The sequence below is a fragment of the Phoenix dactylifera genome, chromosome 1, assembly GCF_009389715.1.
Source record: "Phoenix dactylifera cultivar Barhee BC4 chromosome 1, palm_55x_up_171113_PBpolish2nd_filt_p, whole genome shotgun sequence".
NCBI lineage: Eukaryota > Viridiplantae > Streptophyta > Magnoliopsida > Arecales > Arecaceae > Phoenix > Phoenix dactylifera.
In genome coordinates, this window is record NC_052392.1 from 12,064,811 (window position 1) to 12,085,147 (window position 20,337).

At 38.1% G+C, this 20,337-nt stretch overlaps 1 protein-coding gene across 1 annotated transcript; it reads right to left on the reverse strand.

The window, feature by feature from the left end:
• Positions 1-1,298: 1,298 nt before the first annotated feature.
• LOC103699268 (protein EDS1B-like) lies at positions 1,299-18,431 on the reverse strand. The gene is made up of 3 exons (XM_008781309.4): positions 17,927-18,431; positions 3,704-4,495; positions 1,299-2,217 (listed from the first exon to the last, which is right to left on the reverse strand). Exons 1-3 carry the CDS (start codon positions 18,269-18,271, stop codon positions 1,483-1,485), a joined length of 1,872 nt encoding a protein of 623 aa, XP_008779531.2. The 5' UTR covers positions 18,272-18,431; the 3' UTR covers positions 1,299-1,482.
• Between the last annotated feature and the right edge of the window lie 1,906 nt (positions 18,432-20,337).

Here is a 20,337-nt window from a genome sequence, read left to right on the forward strand (position 1 = left end):
CAACCTGATCAGCGTCAATCTACCCATCATAGAAAGAGATGACGTCCTCCAGCCTGCTTTGGATCCATTGTACAAGATTAGTGCACTCCGCAACCTGTAGCCTCTTGCCTGAGATGGGTACCCCTAGTTAGCTCCATGTCTCCTCCTGCTCCTGCATGTCCAAGATCCCCCTAATCTCCCTCCTGACCCTGCGCTCCATGCTTGGGCTGAAAAAGATGGATGATTTATAGAGGTCCACCTTACAACTTGTTATATAGACTTTATGTAACTCTAGAAATTCTTACATATAACTCATAACTCTTGACCTTTAATATTATTCCTAACTCATAACTTTTGATATATCCATGACTCATACCTCGTAAATCTCATATAACTCATGACTCTTTACATTCTGCAACTTATGACTCTTAACCTTATATAACTCATGGTGACATCTTGCGACACTTGGTCTTTCATCTTCTTGACCTTGACTTGACTTTCACTCTCTAACTAGGATCCTAGTTGGAAGCCACATCACCTTAGAAATCAAATTTATTATCCTACATCCCTTCTATCAACTTATGTTGAATCAAAGATATCCTAAAAACAATTTTAAAATTTAATCCTTCCATCCCCCCTGTAATCTGACCCCTGCTGACCACCTATGACGCTGGTTTTAGGAAGCAAGCAGTTCTCCCAATATGTGAAAATAATAATGAGATAATAGCTAAATAACAATTGTTCTTTGTTTCTTTACTATGAAAACAGACACCATTATTTGAAAATTTATTATATATACAACAAGAGGCCTTCAAAAAACTGTTGTGGTTGGTGTTACAAACCATTATCTCAAGTTTTTGGCTCTTGTCATCCAGCGGCGAGAAGGTTATTCTCACCTCGTGGCGCAAGTGTTCTTTGGATGTATCTCAAAGACATGTCTTCTATAGTTCAAAAGATTGATGGACTTCTACATATATTTCATAATACACTTGAAATTTTATTAGTTATCCGACTTACAAATTTGATTAGTGATAAAGGTTTATACTCTGTAGTCTAAAAAGGTCAGCCCATCTTATATTCTGAGGCAATTTTTCAATAAAAAAACAAATTGCATATTTATATATAATATTTTTATTAGTAATTTCTGATATAAAAAGAATGAAATACCGCCTGGGAGGATGAGCTCTGGTGCAACAATAAAGTTATTTCATTATGAACCAGTAAACGGCCTCTCTAGATGAGGAGATAAAACTGTGCGCATCTGATTCTTCGGAGATCTCGCAACGACGGAGGCCACCCTGCTTTCTAATAACTCGAAATAAGAGAACCTCACAAACAATGGCATTCTTATTTGGAAACTGATTCTTCGTCCATTAGGATTATATTTCACATAAGGGTGTTCTAACAGAACACAAATGAAGCAAAAGATAGCTTGTGCGACTATCAATGCAGTAGGTGTCTTTTATCATGCTGCCACTTCCTCCAGGTTTCCAAAGTGCCGATCTAACTTCCAGAGATATTCTCGCCATTCATAAGCCTCGAAATACAGGACCCCAGTCTGTGTTGTATGGGTAGAGTCTTCCACCACTTAACAAAAGTGGACTCCTCGAGCAAGACATCCTTACCCAGCTTCCCAGAAGAAAGCCACATCGATGCCTCCTTTTCGAGTTCCAATACCTTTCCCTTCATCTCTTCAAACGGCTTGCTGCTGCTGCTGTCGATACAAAGTTCTTCAACTTCTGCCCAGAAACATGATTCCACGCTGGACCATGGAGGCATTCGGTTGGCCTGCTCGAGCCATCTTTGTGTGTACTTGTAGCGTCTGGGCCTGCCTTTCACCATGTAAGGCCCTGTGTCCTCATTCTTTGCGTGCCTGTAGTAGTTGGCGATGTCCAATGGCTCAACCAAGCAACGGTAGCTTGTGCCCAGCTCCACCCAATCAGTCCGTCCCTCAAAGTTGTCAGGAAGTTCGTGCCTTCTCAGCATCTCAACAATCTCATCCCAGAGCCCTGCAAGCTCAAGTCTCCTGACATTAGCATCGAAGTCTTCTCTGTCCTTCTGAAGTTTGAAGGTGTCGTAATAACCCAATCCGCGTATCTCGCATGTTGCACGATAGTTGCTGAGGGAGCTAAGAGCTTCTTGGATCTTGCTGTAGTTGGCATCAATCTTGGCCTGGTTCCTGAGTTTTTGGCTCTCCCATTCTCCTGCTGCACGTAGACAAAGCCTAGCTTCCAGGCTCTGAAATGCAAGGAAAAAAATGTATGGTTGATATGGAAGAAGTAACCATATGATGCTAACTCAACATATATTGAGATAACAAAAAATATAGACAAAGCCTTTTTTTTTTGGGGGGGGGGGGGGGGGGGGGGGGTGTTGGAGCCTTGGGGGTGGCGGGAGGGGGGAGGGGAGAGAGAGACAGAGAGAGAGGGAGAGAGAGCAAATAAAGACTGATGCCAAATAAATATATAAAGAGCAGAGGAGTCTTGAGGATACCATATGCAGTAGATTATATAAAAATCATAAGTATGGCCTAGCATAACTTACATCTAAGTTCCTATATTATGTGGATAATGCCAGCTTGTAACTTGTAAGTCCAAAAAAATAAAATTTATGATGCAGCAACTACCAAAGATGCACAAAAAATCCGGTAAGAGTTGTGAGTGGACTGGGGATTATGGAGTAAAATAAAATTATACTGTGATCTTTGGCCATTATTCTGTGTGAGTTAGTGTGCTTCCACAGGATATGCACTTAACAAAGGAAAACAAAGCTCAGTGATGCTCCTGAAGATTCAATAAGCAACCAACTTGAATTTCTAGTTCTTGTTCTGCATTGGGAGTCTGGACGAGCATAGCAGAAACAATGCATCATTGGTGGAAGAATTACAAACAGAATGGTGAATAAGGATCGAGAGAGGGTTATAGCGAATAGCTCAATGAACAACATGAAAATGTTCGGAAGACTATGGTAAACTTGGAAGGGAACTCTTAAAGCTCAAATCACATCTGCAGGATTCAATGGAAAAGTTTCAGGGTCAAAAGAACCAAATTTTAACATGCACCTAGACCTCTTACTGATATCTGAACCCACATTAACATAGATGAGAACTGCAGTAATGAGAATGTTGATGTAGAAGAATTAGAAGTTGGATGATAAACTGCTATAAAGGTACCATAGCTGATCCTGGAATCATGGGGAAAAAATGGAGCTCAAACTTGGGAATAGAAGTCAAGAATGAGAAGTGAGAAGTGGGGTCTGTGCATAATAAAACTAGTTCAAAAATTTGACAAAGGGCATGGAAAGGCATGTGCTATCAAGTTCTCTATCCTAGTTGAAAATAAACAATGAAGTAGAATTCATATGAATGACAATATTAAGATGGGAATATGATATGTCTCAATGGACACCCTGGTATTTAGGTTTACAATAGACCAAGTAAGCTACGAGCCAAAGGTATATGAGGACACACTACCGATTACAGAAAACCAGGATTATAATGTTAATACCCTCTAATTATTTATCCTAGATTTTTTTTCTCTTGTTTTTATTTTGCATGCCTTTTCAAGTGGCTGATTTCCTTGGGTCTTTCTGCAGCTAAACTATTCTGGAAGTAAATTACATAGTAAGCAAGCTAATACATTCAAGCATTGGATTACTTGCATTGCCACGAAGCAAGAATTTAAAATTGGTAAAATTATCATAAGCCAATAAAAAAGGAATTTACCAACTGAAGATCTTCTAACATTGTTTCAATTGACTGCATCTGATCACTTATGCCATCATTCAAGGACAGTGGAATCGCTTCCAAGCAGTCCACGGAAACTACATCTTGCATAGCTAAGCAATCTTTGATCTTTGGCTCGTAGAGCAGATGCTCCTCTAAACTTCTGTATGCAACCTCGGTTAAGTCCTCTTTGGAAGTTAGTTGAAAACTGTAAAATAGCACTTGTAAAATAGCATCTGGATTCTTCAAACTAACTAGTCGCCCATTATTGCTACAGAAAACGTAAGTTCCAAAGGGTCTGTATGGAGTAAGTTTCACTAAGCCAGGTATGACTTCCAGCAATGGGTTTGTACATCCCATGATCAAACAGGCCCGATGGCTTGAAATGGACAGAGCATTCCTCAACATGGTGCCATAGAAAAGTATGACTAGAGGTTCTCCAATGGTGTTCAGACTGAAACACAGTGATTTTGGGCATAAGAAATGCAGAATGGCCTGAAATTCTTGCTTAAAGGATGACAGAGGAGCCAGCAAGCTACGTGGAATAGCATCCACTGCTGTGACAAAATGTAAGAAGCAGCAAGACCAATCTTCACGCTGGAGAGCATGGCTGAAAACCCTGTCACCAACTAGGGGAGACCCAAAAGTCACACAGAAAGGTAAAACTTGATCTTTATTGTCCAACTTGAAGAATTGTTCAAGAAGCCAGATTGCCGCAAGCACTGAAACTGAACCTCCTGACGAATGCCCAGTGAACACTATTCGCTTCTTCTTAGCTAAAGCTCTATGAACCTGTAAATTAAAGAGCACTTGAACTTGTCAACATCCTCCCTTCCAACAGAAAACAACAGAAAGAATTTGAGGATATCAAAAATTGTATTATGATATTAATATATATATGTGTGTGTGTGTGTGTGTGTGTGTGTGTGTGTGTGTCTTTTTCAGTGCACTCATTCTACTAATCTGAAAAGGGAAGTTAAGATTTGACATGACTTTACCTCTTTGTTAGGCCATAGAGAGGTCCAACAGTTGTATGGCATTAGTACATTATCACACTTGTTAGAGCAGAGACCATGTCGAGTCCCAACTTCCCCTCAGAACATTAGTAAACCTCATACCACTTCACAATTCCCCCCGCTCACTATTGCATTTGGGCTCCATCAGCAGCACTCACTCCAACACTTGCTATTCAAAAACTAATTCAGAGCCTGGGAGCCCCCCATTCCTAAGTTTTCTTAAGATAGTGTGTCTGATGGCGGAAGAAGAAATGGCGCTAGGTTTGCTATCAGAGGTTCTGATTCCAAATTGGTTGCAGCGGGGGTTATCGGCTCTACAACACTTCTATTTCGGGTGGTGAGCTGAGAGCAGCCTGAGAGGGCATCTGTTATGCTCGTCATGTTCTAAGAGCTGACCATATTCATCTTGAGGGGGGCACGGTGATTGTGATATGGTGGATCCAAGGACACACCAGAGCGGGTGTTGAGCACCCCCTTATGTACGATATTCATGGGTTGTTGCAGGACTGCGTGGAATCCCATGTTACACATATATACCGAAAGGCAAATAGAGCAACTGATTGGGTGGCTTCCTAAGTTGCCCAACATTTTAATGGCATCTTATGGGCTAGTTATCAGTCACCCTCCCTTTTTGTCTTCTCTTTTTTTTCTGATTTTGTTGAATGTACTCATGCTAGAATGTTACGAACACTAAAAAAAAAAAAGTCTTTCCCAGTGCTTTTCAGAGCCTGTACCAACGCTTATAAGTTCGAAAATTTTAGCGCCGACGCTTTCAAAAGCGTCTGGTAGGTGGGAGTAAAAAAAAAAATTTCCTATGCTTTTTGAAAGCGTCGGCAAAAACAGAAACTATGTCGACGCTTATAAGCGTCGGCCTATTTTGGACTCCACCGATGCTAATAAGCATCGGCCTTTGCCGGGCAACCTCATATATAATATTTTTTTAACAATTGAAAATCTGTTGTCGATGAAGAAGCATCATCATGCTCCGAAAATTCAAGTTCAGAAAACCTAATGATGTTTTTTTACAAATTACAATAAATTACATATAATCTCATCAATGATGTTTCTTTTACAAATTACAATAAATTGGTAAAGATTCCTAACACCATCCCCATCCCCAACCCCATCTGAAGTTCCATCTACAAATTACAAATTACATCACCTAACCCTATCTCAGGAAAGTTCTGGTTGCCGAAGGAAAAAAGCCTGGTATCAGCAATAGAACAGTTGATTTCTTGGTTTTGTGGCATCTCGACATTTAAGAAGAAATACTAGATGGCCCACTGAAATCCATATTTTGATCCACAGATGCAATCTAAGGACGTTTCTTTTCTTTCCTATTTTTACCAACAAAAGAAGCGAAAACTAGAAGCGAAAATCCCGACCCCACGGTTGAGCATCTCCTTGTACCTCACGATGGAGTCGAGCCGCCGAAGCTCGAGCTGCTGCCAGAACCAGTTGATAAAGTTGTCGGCACGGGCGTCCACTTCCCTACTTAGAAGTGTTGGCAAATTTTGGTGCTGGAGCGAAAATTACCGACGCGTCTACCTAACATCGGCATGTATATATCGGCATTACCCTTTTTTCTTGTAGTGGATGTTGTAGTAATCAACTCAAAGAACTCAAATAAAACTTAAATAATTTAATATCACTGAAACAACTGATTCCAATGCGTACCTCTTTGATGTCGTTTTCTTTAGATCCAAAATAAAATAGATAATACCTGTAGATCGGTCCGAGGCGTGTAGTCACTGTCTTTGAAAGAGATTCGCCTCCTTATATGCACCGGATTCTGGCGATCCCTTCCCAAGATACAACGGACCGTTGATTTTGTAGACGTGCACAGTACTACAAAATCTCTTGAACTCCGCAGGGATTTTTCTGTATGCTCGTACAAAACTGATTCAAAGCCAAAAGATGAAGAGTGATCGGCGAAGAGGAGGCCAACCACAAGATAACCCCTCTTGTCTTCTCCCCTCACCACTTGAAAGCCAAAAAAAATCAGAAAAAGCAAGGAAAACCGTAGAAGGAAAAAAGCCCTCTAACGGATGTGAAGAGAAGGAATTAATGAGTGTGAGAGAGCTCTCCTCTCTCTCCCATCTGGATCAACGTTGGAGCCCAACGTTTGTATTGCATTTAGGATGGCTTTAAATGAGTTTAAATGGGGAGAAACGGTTCACAACCGTTTCAAATTTCAAATTCAAAACCTCTTACATTCCCCACCATTTTGAAATTTCGGAAAAAAAAAATTTTTGAGATAATTTTGAAAATGTCAAAATTTTGAAAAATTCAAAGTACGAGCATTCAGTACACTTAGCTTTCGATGAAAGGTGTCTTTCGGACTTGAACCTTCATCTAGTTGGTATTTTGCCATCCACACCGGTCCGAAGTGAACAAAGTCTTGAACTTGGACTTTATATATAGATTTTAAAATACTGAACAACTAAGAGTTGACCCTGCATGTGAGTTCCATCGGGGTAGCGCATTACGGCCGTGCACAGGTATCTTGTTTTGAGAGTGTCTCTTAGAGAACAAGCCTTAATTCTCTATTTGACTGCGGCCCCACAGTCACACTCACATCAGTGATATCTCCAAGGGTATACTGCAACTCTATACCTTGCTATAATAGCCTTGATATCATTAAGGCATTACGCCATCCTCCTGTCTAGTGCAGTTGAGCACCTGCTCCATAGAGATGGGTAGTGAACTGAGTTCACTTTAAATCTGGTGCTCCTACCAACCACTCAGTCAGCTTGTTTGTCCCATTGAACCTACATCTTGGGATCTCCAGTCAGATAGGTTGGGTTGCCGCTGACGGTGACTCAAAAATAGGCTTTAAACCCATCCCCCTCGAAGCATATTGAACTTGTCCTCTCGACAAGCCCTTGGTCAGATGATCTGCCAAGTTCTCCACTGATTTAATATAACTTAAAGTTATAACTCCAGTAGAGGTGAGCTTCCTTAAAATTTTATATCGAAGCTCAATATGCCTAGACGACTTCGAGTTGTGATTTTTACTTTTTACTTTTGCTATAGTCGCCTGATTATCACAGTTAATTAGAATAGCAGGAATAGGCTTATCCATCATGGGGATATCTGATAACAGACCCCTAAGCCAATCTGCTTCTCCACCAGCTAACTCTAAGGCTACCATCTCAGCCTCCATGGTGGATCTAGTAATCAAGGTCTGCTTGGAAGATTTCCAAGCGACTGCACCACCACCTAGTGTAAAGACAAATCCACTAGTGGCCTTTGTGTCTTCGGAATCAGAAATCCAGTTAGCATCACTATACCCTTCTAGTACAGTAGGAAAACCAGAATAGTATATCCCGTAGTTAATGGTACCCTTCAAATATTTAAGAAGCCTTTCTATTGCATTCCAATGTGTTTTATCGGGATTACTAGTGTATCTACTTAGTCTTCCTACAGCATAGGAGATATCTGGTCTTGTACAGTTAGATAAATACATAAGACTTCCAATTAATTGAGAATACCTTAATTGGGAAACACTATCCCCACTATTTTTCTTTAATTTTATGCTAGGATCATATGGGGTGCTAACTGGCTTGTAATTTTCGTACCCAAATTTTTTTAACACTTTTTCAACATAGTGAGATTGACTTAGAACAATCTCATTTTGTGTCCTTCTAATTTTGATTCCTAAGATTACTTTAGCTAACCCTAGATCTTTCATGTCAAAATTATCACTTAAGTATTTCTTTACTTCAAAAATTGTGACATGTTCACTACCAAAAATTAAAATGTCATCTACGTATAAACATAGGATAATAATAGACCTATCAAATATTTTCCAATATACACATTTATCGAAGTCACAAATATTAAAGCCATATGATAAAATGACTTGGTCAAACTTTTCATGCCACTGTCTAGGAGCTTGTTTTAATCCATATAACGATTTGACTAGCTTACACACTTTATTCTCTTGACCAGAAACTACAAAACCTTCTGGCTGCTCCATATAAATTTCTTCATCTAACTCGCCATTAAGAAAGGCAGTTTTTACATCCATCTGATGGATTTCAAGTTTATATGATGCTGCCAATGCTATAAGCACTCGAATTGTAGTTATCCTAGTGACTGGAGAATAAGTGTCAAAATAGTCCATTCCTTCTCTTTGACTAAAACCTTTAGCAACTAATCTAGCTTTGTATTTTTCAATGGATCCATCAGGATTTTGTTTCCTTTTAAAGACCCATTTGCACCCTAGTGGTCTAGACCCTGGAGGTAAGTCGGTTAACACCCATGTATTGTGTGAAAGGATTGATTCCATCTCACTTTTAATGGCTTCCTCCCATAGAGGTGCATCACTAGATTTCATTGCTTCAGCATAAGTCAAAGGTTCATCTTCAACAAGGAATGTGTAGAAGTCATCTCCTAGGTTTTTCTCTATTCTAGGTCTCTTGCTCCTTCTAAGTTCAACTTGGGGTTCTATTTCAGTGTTATCATTTTGTGATTCAGAGGATTCTCCTATTTCTAACTTTCTCTTTTCTTTCATAGGAAACACATTCTCAAAAAATACTGCATCATTCGATTCTTTAATAGTGTTCGGTGTAATGTCAGGTACATCTGATCGTACTACTAAGAATCGGTATGCGTTACTATTTTCCGCGTATCCTATGAAAGCTGCATCGAAAGTCTTAGGAGACAGTTTAGTCATCTTGCTAGAGTTAATTTTAACTTTTGCAAGGCAACCCCAAACTTTAAAATATTTTAGACTAGGTTTTCTACCCCACCATAACTCATATGGTGTTTTCTGGTTATCTTTAAATGGTATACGATTAAGTATTTTACATGCTGAAATTAGAGCTTCACCCCACAAATTGTTGGAAAGACCAGAACTAGTAAGCATTGAGTTAATCATGTCAAGAAAAGTTCTATTTTTTCTTTCAGCAACTCCATTTGACTGAGGAGAATAAGGGGCAGTAGTCTCATGTATAATCCCATGTTCCTCACAGAATTTTCCAAATTCTATTGAACTATATTCTCCTCCTCTATCTGACCTGAGTCTTTTTATTGTTTTCTGGGTTTGATTTTCAACCTCTGATTTATAAATTTTAAATTTTTCTAAGGCTTCATCCTTAGTTTTTATTAAATATACATAGCAGTATTTTGACATGTCATCTATAAAGGTAATAAAGTATCTTTTTCCTCCTCTCGTCAAAATACCGCTCATTTCGCAAATGTCACTATGTATTAAATCCAGTAGGTTAGAACTTCTACTTGTTGATTTAAATGGTTTCCTAGGTTGTTTAGCTTGAACACAAATTTCACATTTTTTGTTCTTCTCTAAATTATATTTAGGAATTAAATCTAAATTCATCATTCTTTTGAGAGTATTGTTATTCACGTGTCCAAGTCTACTATGTCACATCTCTAAAGAGTCAATATGCATAACAAGTGAAGAAGAAACATTTTTATTCATATTGTTGCATGGTAATACACTCAATTTAAATAACCCATCAGCAACATAACCCCTCCCTACAAATGTCCCACCTTTGGTAATTACAACCTTATTTGATTCAAACACTAATTTAAATCCTAATTGACTCAAAAGAAAACCACTAACAAGATTCTTGCGAACATCTGGCACATGTTGCACGTTGTGGAGAGTAATAATTTTTCCAGATGTGAATTTCAATTTTACTTCTCCTTCTCCAATCACTTGTGCAACACTGGAGTTGCCCATGGTCACAGTTCTCCCTTTAACCTCCTGGTAGAAAGAAAAAGAGGAAATATCAGAACATATATGGACAGTAGCTCCTATATCAATCCACCATTCGGTTGGATTGTAGGCCAGATTTAACTCAAGTTTTGAGATCACTAACCTGTCCTCGGTTCCAGCAGAGCCAGAACTGGTTATCATGTTTGCCTGAGGAGTCACTTTGTCACCTTGCCCCTTGACCTTGTCCTTTCTATGTCTACACTGTTTGGCAAAGTGTCCTGGTTTTCCACAGACATAACATGTTCTCTTGCTCTGTTCCTTTTGAATCTTTGGTTTTGGCTTCTCAAAGTGTTTCTTGGGTTTATTTCTCCAGAAGTTAGTTTTCTTCGTTTCTACTAAGTTTGCTTTTGCATTAACTTCTGAGTCAATACCCAAGTCCTGTTTATGGTTATTCCTGTGTTTTTCTTCTATTTGAAGGGACACTAGTACTTGATCCAAAGAGAGGGTGTGTCTCTTATGCTTCAAAGAGACTTTAAAATTTGTCCAGGAAGATGGAAGCTTTTCTATAAGGGCTGCCGCCTGAATTCTCTCATCTATAGAAATTCCCATTGCGATGATCTTCGCCACTATATTCTGGACTTCATGTGCTTGATCAATTACTGATTTGTGATCTACCATTTTGTAAGAAAAATATTCTCCTATGATGAACTTTTCTTCTGATTCAGTTTCTTTACCATATTTTGACTCAAGTTCATCCCACAATGTTTTAGCTGTACCCTCAGCTCTAGAGTAGATGTCGTACAAGTTATCATTTAGTGAACTAAGTATCAAACTCTTACACAAACGATCATCTTTATCAAATTTGTATTTAGCAGCTGATCTGCCGGGTTCATGATCCATTGAGTCCTTAGTTGAAGGATTGTTTGAAACCACATAAAGTAAATCTAATGTGTCCAACCAAGACTCCATCTTTGTTTGCCATCTAACAAAATTCTTTCCATCGAATGACTCGGGTTTCAGGATATCGTTTAATGAGTTCTTAACTTTGTCCATCTTTGTGTTTCGGAAACAAATCTCTTTCAAAAATGTTGTAGTAATCAACTCAAAGAACTCAAATAAAACTTAAATAATTTAATATCACTGAAACAACTGATTCCAATGCGTACCTCTTTGATGTCGTTTTCTTTAGATCCAAAATAAAATAGATAATACCTGTAGATCGGTCCGAGGCGTGTAGTCACTGTCTTTGAAAGAGATTCGCCTCCTTATATGCACCGGATTCTGGCGATCCCTTCCCAAGATACAACGGACCGTTGATTTTGTAGACGTGCACAGTACTACAAAATCTCTTGAACTCCGCAGGGATTTTTCTGTATGCTCGTACAAAACTGATTCAAAGCCAAAAGATGAAGAGTGATCGGCGAAGAGGAGGCCAACCACAAGATAACCCCTCTTGTCTTCTCCCCTCACCACTTGAAAGCAAAAAAAAAATCAGAAAAAGCAAGGAAAACCGTAGAAGGAAAAAAGCCCTCTAACGGATGTGAAGAGAAGGAATTAATGAGTGTGAGAGAGCTCTCCTCTCTCTCCCATCTGGATCAACGTTGGAGCCCAACGTTTGTATTGCATTTAGGATGGCTTTAAATGAGTTTAAATGGGGAGAAACGGTTCACAACCGTTTCAAATTTCAAATTCAAAACCTCTTACATTCCCCACCATTTTGAAATTTCGGAAAAAAAAAAATTTTTGAGATAATTTTGAAAATGTCAAAATTTTGAAAAATTCAAAGTACGAGCATTCAGTACACTTAGCTTTCGATGAAAGGTGTCTTTCGGACTTGAACCTTCATCTAGTTGGTATTTTGCCATCCACACCGGTCCGAAGTGAACAAAGTCTTGAACTTGGACTTTATATATAGATTTTAAAATACTGAACAACTAAGAGTTGACCCTGCATGTGAGTTCCATCGGGGTAGCGCATTACGGCCGTGCACAGGTATCTTGTTTTGAGAGTGTCTCTTAGAGAACAAGCCTTAATTCTCTATTTGACTGCGGCCCCACAGTCACACTCACATCAGTGATATCTCCAAGGGTATACTGCAACTCTATACCTTGCTATAATAGCCTTGATATCATTAAGGCATTACGCCATCCTCCTGTCTAGTGCAGTTGAGCACCTGCTCCATAGAGATGGGTAGTGAACTGAGTTCACTTTAAATCTGGTGCTCCTACCAACCACTCAGTCAGCTTGTTTGTCCCATTGAACCTACATCTTGGGATCTCCAGTCAGATAGGTTGGGTTGCCGCTGACGGTGACTCAAAAATAGGCTTTAAACCCATCCCCCTCGAAGCATATTGAACTTGTCCTCTCGACAAGCCCTTGGTCAGATGATCTGCCAAGTTCTCCACTGATTTAATATAACTTAAAGTTATAACTCCAGTAGAGGTGAGCTTCCTTAAAATTTTATATCGAAGCTCAATATGCCTAGACGACTTCGAGTTGTGATTTTTACTTTTTACTTTTGCTATAGTCGCCTGATTATCACAGTTAATTAGAATAGCAGGAATAGGCTTATCCATCATGGGGATATCTGATAACAGACCCCTAAGCCAATCTGCTTCTCCACCAGCTAACTCTAAGGCTACCATCTCAGCCTCCATGGTGGATCTAGTAATCAAGGTCTGCTTGGAAGATTTCCAAGCGACTGCACCACCACCTAGTGTAAAGACAAATCCACTAGTGGCCTTTGTGTCTTCGGAATCAGAAATCCAGTTAGCATCACTATACCCTTCTAGTACAGTAGGAAAACCAGAATAGTATATCCCGTAGTTAATGGTACCCTTCAAATATTTAAGAAGCCTTTCTATTGCATTCCAATGTGTTTTATCGGGATTACTAGTGTATCTACTTAGTCTTCCTACAGCATAGGAGATATCTGGTCTTGTACAGTTAGATAAATACATAAGACTTCCAATTAATTGAGAATACCTTAATTGGGAAACACTATCCCCACTATTTTTCTTTAATTTTATGCTAGGATCATATGGGGTGCTAACTGGCTTGTAATTTTCGTACCCAAATTTTTTTAACACTTTTTCAACATAGTGAGATTGACTTAGAACAATCTCATTTTGTGTCCTTCTAATTTTGATTCCTAAGATTACTTTAGCTAACCCTAGATCTTTCATGTCAAAATTATCACTTAAGTATTTCTTTACTTCAAAAATTGTGACATGTTCACTACCAAAAATTAAAATGTCATCTACGTATAAACATAGGATAATAATAGACCTATCAAATATTTTCCAATATACACATTTATCGAAGTCACAAATATTAAAGCCATATGATAAAATGACTTGGTCAAACTTTTCATGCCACTGTCTAGGAGCTTGTTTTAATCCATATAACGATTTGACTAGCTTACACACTTTATTCTCTTGACCAGAAACTACAAAACCTTCTGGCTGCTCCATATAAATTTCTTCATCTAACTCGCCATTAAGAAAGGCAGTTTTTACATCCATCTGATGGATTTCAAGTTTATATGATGCTGCCAATGCTATAAGCACTCGAATTGTAGTTATCCTAGTGACTGGAGAATAAGTGTCAAAATAGTCCATTCCTTCTCTTTGACTAAAACCTTTAGCAACTAATCTAGCTTTGTATTTTTTCAATGGATCCATCAGGATTTTGTTTCCTTTTAAAGACCCATTTGCACCCTAGTGGTCTAGACCCTGGAGGTAAGTCGGTTAACACCCATGTATTGTGTGAAAGGATTGATTCCATCTCACTTTTAATGGCTTCCTCCCATAGAGGTGCATCACTAGATTTCATTGCTTCAGCATAAGTCAAAGGTTCATCTTCAACAAGGAATGTGTAGAAGTCATCTCCTAGGTTTTTCTCTATTCTAGGTCTCTTGCTCCTTCTAAGTTCAACTTGGGGTTCTATTTCAGTGTTATCATTTTGTGATTCAGAGGATTCTCCTATTTCTAACTTTCTCTTTTCTTTCATAGGAAACACATTCTCAAAAAATACTGCATCATTCGATTCTTTAATAGTGTTCGGTGTAATGTCAGGTACATCTGATCGTACTACTAAGAATCGGTATGCGTTACTATTTTCCGCGTATCCTATGAAAGCTGCATCGAAAGTCTTAGGAGACAGTTTAGTCATCTTGCTAGAGTTAATTTTAACTTTTGCAAGGCAACCCCAAACTTTAAAATATTTTAGACTAGGTTTTCTACCCCACCATAACTCATATGGTGTTTTCTGGTTATCTTTAAATGGTATACGATTAAGTATTTTACATGCTGAAATTAGAGCTTCACCCCACAAATTGTTGGAAAGACCAGAACTAGTAAGCATTGAGTTAATCATGTCAAGAAAAGTTCTATTTTTTCTTTCAGCAACTCCATTTGACTGAGGAGAATAAGGGGCAGTAGTCTCATGTATAATCCCATGTTCCTCACAGAATTTTCCAAATTCTATTGAACTATATTCTCCTCCTCTATCTGACCTGAGTCTTTTTATTGTTTTCTGGGTTTGATTTTCAACCTCTGATTTATAAATTTTAAATTTTTCTAAGGCTTCATCCTTAGTTTTTATTAAATATACATAGCAGTATTTTGACATGTCATCTATAAAGGTAATAAAGTATCTTTTTCCTCCTCTCGTCAAAATACCGCTCATTTCGCAAATGTCACTATGTATTAAATCCAGTAGGTTAGAACTTCTACTTGTTGATTTAAATGGTTTCCTAGGTTGTTTAGCTTGAACACAAATTTCACATTTTTTGTTCTTCTCTAAATTATATTTAGGAATTAAATCTAAATTCATCATTCTTTTGAGAGTATTGTTATTCACGTGTCCAAGTCTACTATGTCACATCTCTAAAGAGTCAATATGCATAACAAGTGAAGAAGAAACATTTTTATTCATATTGTTGCATGGTAATACACTCAATTTAAATAACCCCATCAGCAACATAACCCCTCCCTACAAATGTCCCACCTTTGGTAATTACAACCTTATTTGATTCAAACACTAATTTAAATCCTAATTGACTCAAAAGAAAACCACTAACAAGATTCTTGCGAACATCTGGCACATGTTGCACGTTGTGGAGAGTAATAATTTTTCCAGATGTGAATTTCAATTTTACTTCTCCTTCTCCAATCACTTGTGCAACACTGGAGTTGCCCATGGTCACAGTTCTCCCTTTAACCTCCTGGTAGAAAGAAAAAGAGGAAATATCAGAACATATATGGACAGTAGCTCCTATATCAATCCACCATTCGGTTGGATTGTAGGCCAGATTTAACTCAAGTTTTGAGATCACTAACCTGTCCTCGGTTCCAGCAGAGCCAGAACTGGTTATCATGTTTGCCTGAGGAGTCACTTTGTCACCTTGCCCCTTGACCTTGTCCTTTCTATGTCTACACTGTTTGGCAAAGTGTCCTGGTTTTCCACAGACATAACATGTTCTCTTGCTCTGTTCCTTTTGAATCTTTGGTTTTGGCTTCTCAAAGTGTTTCTTGGGTTTATTTCTCCAGAAGTTAGTTTTCTTCGTTTCTACTAAGTTTGCTTTTGCATTAACTTCTGAGTCAATACCCAAGTCCTGTTTATGGTTATTCCTGTGTTTTTCTTCTATTTGAAGGGACACTAGTACTTGATCCAAAGAGAGGGTGTGTCTCTTATGCTTCAAAGAGACTTTAAAATTTGTCCAGGAAGATGGAAGCTTTTCTATAAGGGCTGCCGCCTGAATTCTCTCATCTATAGAAATTCCCATTGCGATGATCTTCGCCACTATATTCTGGACTTCATGTGCTTGATCAATTACTGATTTGTGATCTACCATTTTGTAAGAAAAATATTCTCCTATGATGAACTTTTCTTCTGATTCAGTTTCTTTACCATATTTTGACTCAAGTTCATCCCACAATGTTTTAGCTGTACCCTCAGCTCTAGAGTAGATGTCGTACAAGTTATCATTTAGTGAACTAAGTATCAAACTCTTACACAAACGATCATCTTTATCAAATTTGTATTTAGCAGCTGATCTGCCGGGTTCATGATCCATTGAGTCCTTAGTTGAAGGATTGTTTGAAACCACATAAAGTAAATCTAATGTGTCCAACCAAGACTCCATCTTTGTTTGCCATCTAACAAAATTCTTTCCATCGAATGACTCGGGTTTCAGGATATCGTTTAATGAGTTCTTAACTTTGTCCATCTTTGTGTTTCGGAAACAAATCTCTTTCAAAAATGTTGTAGTAATCAACTCAAAGAACTCAAATAAAACTTAAATAATTTAATATCACTGAAACAACTGATTCCAATGCGTACCTCTTTGATGTCGTTTTCTTTAGATCCAAAATAAAATAGATAATATCTGTAGATCGGTCCGAGGCGTGTAGTCACTATCTTTGAAAGAGATTCGCCTCCTTATATGCACCGGATTCTGGCGATCCCTTCCCAAGATACAACGGACCGTTGATTTTGTAGACGTGCACAGTACTACAAAATCTCTTGAACTCCGCAGGGATTTTTCTGTATGCTCGTACAAAACTGATTCAAAGCCAAAAGATGAAGAGTGATCGGCGAAGAGGAGGCCAACCACAAGATAACCCCTCTTGTCTTCTCCCCTCACCACTTGAAAGCAAAAAAAAAAATCAGAAAAAGCAAGGAAAACCGTAGAAGGAAAAAAGCCCTCTAACGGATGTGAAGAGAAGGAATTAATGAGTGTGAGAGAGCTCTCCTCTCTCTCCCATCTGGATCAACGTTGGAGCCCAACGTTTGTATTGCATTTAGGATGGCTTCACAACCGTTTCAAATTTCAAATTCAAAACCTCTTACAGTGGAAGCATTACGTGTTACTAAAAAAAATTAATTCAGTTATTTTTTTGGCCACATCAATTTATTTCCTAACCTAGGTGTCTTGAACTCACCCAGAGAGAGATAGACGAAGGGCCAGCAGAAAGTATCTTGTTAGGTTTATAATGTTTAACAATAACCCTTCTATTTAAGGATTCAACGATTTCCTTGCTCTCGCAGTCCAAGTTATATCAGAGAGAGATGCTACTTAATTTTCCATTTCCTATTCCACGGGTTAGGGTCAGCAAGATCCTTACTTGAAAGGAGACTTACTGTTTAATTTCCACTGCATGAGTTACCCAGCTACTTCAATTCTCTATGCCGTCAATCTTGGAACCCTGATGCTTGTAGAAGACGAAAATTCTCAGCATATCAAGTCTCACTACTGTGTCGTAGAACTACCAGAGAAGATTCCGTATTACTTTACAAAATAACGAAGGCAACTGCAGACCATGAATTGAATTCCCCAACACTCCAGTTCTATAATTTGTTGGCTAGAACCATAAGAGCAAAAATTATATATATATATATATATATATATATATATATAATTTGTTATTTTATGTTATTTGTTTTTTTTATGTTAAATGTTAACCTCATTGAGAGGCATAAAACGAAGAACTTGACCAAAATTTCAGCACCCCATACCTCAGCTTGGAGCCTAGAGTCCTTGAGAAGCCTCTGGAAGGATCGCAAAAAAGCCGTATTCACACGAGCAGCCTCGTCGTTGCCGATGCTCCTAAGAGAAGGGAACAAAGAAGCGTCGATCTCCGACTCCCCGAAGGGGCCTCCCCGTTCTCCGGCGAGAATCCAGTCGTCGACGGACCAGGACGCCGGAAAGGCGAAGACAGCGGAGGGGAAAGGATGAGAGACGGTCCGGAGAACGAAAGGGGAGGAAGGGGATCGGTGGGCGGACATGCAGACGGAGCAACAGACCGCGACGAGAGCCTTCTCCTCGTCTCTCATCGCCGCGAGGCCCTCCCTCGACGCCATGGCCTCGCTCTCGAGGGGCGATGTTGGGGCTCGATGCTTCTTTTTTTTTTGTTCCCCGCCTTCCACTACTCCTACGGATGCCAATGTCGGGGGGAAGAAGAGCGGGTCGGGATGGTGGATCTTTCGCGCGAACGAAGGATTCACCTTCCCTTCGTTGGATCACCAACCGTTCATCGGTGGATTCGCGCGAAGGAAAGACACCCGATAAGAGGACGAGTGACGTGGCCGCGCTTCTTCAGGGCGGGGCCCGCGGGTAGTGGACGCCACCGCCTCCGCCTCCCCCATCAAACACGTCGAGGACCGGATCGAGAGGTATGATTGGGGTAAGTGAACAGAACACCTAATACCTTTACCGTCCATATAGGTGGGATCCACTGATCGACGGTTGCGATTGCTATGGGCTGGTGGGACCTGCCTCCAGCTACCCTGCATGTCCAGCCAGTCCGGAGCTAGTGGTGATACTCAAACGAGGAACGCGTGCCAGATGCCGGGTCCCACCGTTTGTCGAGTCAACTGGATTGATTGGTGGGACCCACTCGAATGGACTCTTGCCCGTTAACGTCGGGACTAAAAACGCGGACGCCGTAAATTGCACACGACTGCATCCACACTAAGGCCCTGTTTGGGGGGAGCTTTTGGAGGGCTAGAAAGCACTTTCTGGTCCTCCAAAAGTACTTTTAGATGAAAAACTGTGTTTGGTAAATTTTTCAAAAAGTTGTTTCAGCTTTTGCGGGAAGCTGAAAACAGCTTTTGGGAGGAAGCTGCAATTTGGAGCTTTTGGGAGGAAGCTGTTTCAGCTTTTTCGGAAAACTGTATTTTTGACAAAATACCCATATTAAAATAACATAATTACATAGTTTGTCCCTTTATAAACCTAAAAATCTGCTGGAGCCAAGAACCCTATCCGTCAGACTCCCTTCTGTAAGAAAAGGTATTTTTCTTTTCAATTTTTGTATGCATCTCTTGAACCACATTTAGAGAAAAAATTTTTTAATCCTTTTCCATACCTTCCAAAATCAATCTATTTTTTTTTTTTATCATCAACCTCGCGGCCCACGCTGAGGTCCTCCTCGAGCGTGGACCACGAAGAGGAGCCCCTGGACCGCGAAAAATTATTTTATGGAAAATTATGAAAAATTATTAGGAAAAATTATTTTATACTAATAATTATAATATTTTGTACCTTTATTTTTTATTATACTATAAATATAATATCATATTATATTACATCATAATACATTAATATGTTATGATAAATAATTTAAAAATTATGTTATATTATGGAAAATTAATTTATACTAATAATTATAATATTTTATACCTCTATTTTTGTATTATACTATAAATATAATATCATATTATATTATATCATAATACATTAATATGTTATGTTAAATAATTTAATATTATGTTATATTATGAAAAATTAATTTATACTAATAATTATAATATTTTATACCTTTATTATTGTATTATACTATAAATATTATATTATATTACATTACATTATAATACATTAATATGTTATTTTAAATAATTTAATATTATGTTATATTATGGAAAATTAATTTATAATAATAATTATAATATTTTATACCTTTATTATTGTATTATACTATAAATATTGTATTATATTACATTACATTATAATACATTAATATGCTATTTTAAATAATTTAATATTATGTTATATTATGAGAAATTAATTTATACTAATAATTATAATATTTTATACTTTTATTATTGTATTATACTATAAATATAATATATATTACATTATATCATAATACATTAATATGTTATGTTAAATAATTTAATATTATGTTATATTACCAAATATTAATTTACTCTAATAATTATATTACTATTATGCTATATTAACATAATATTATTTTATATTACAATAATATTATACTATATCGTATATTTATGTATTAATTTATGTTATATTTTATTATGTTCTGTTGTATAATACTATGCAATGTCCTTTATGGTAATTTTGTCATACAAAAGTACTTTCTCAGTTTGTTTACCAAACACAAAATAAAGTACCACAGCACTTTACG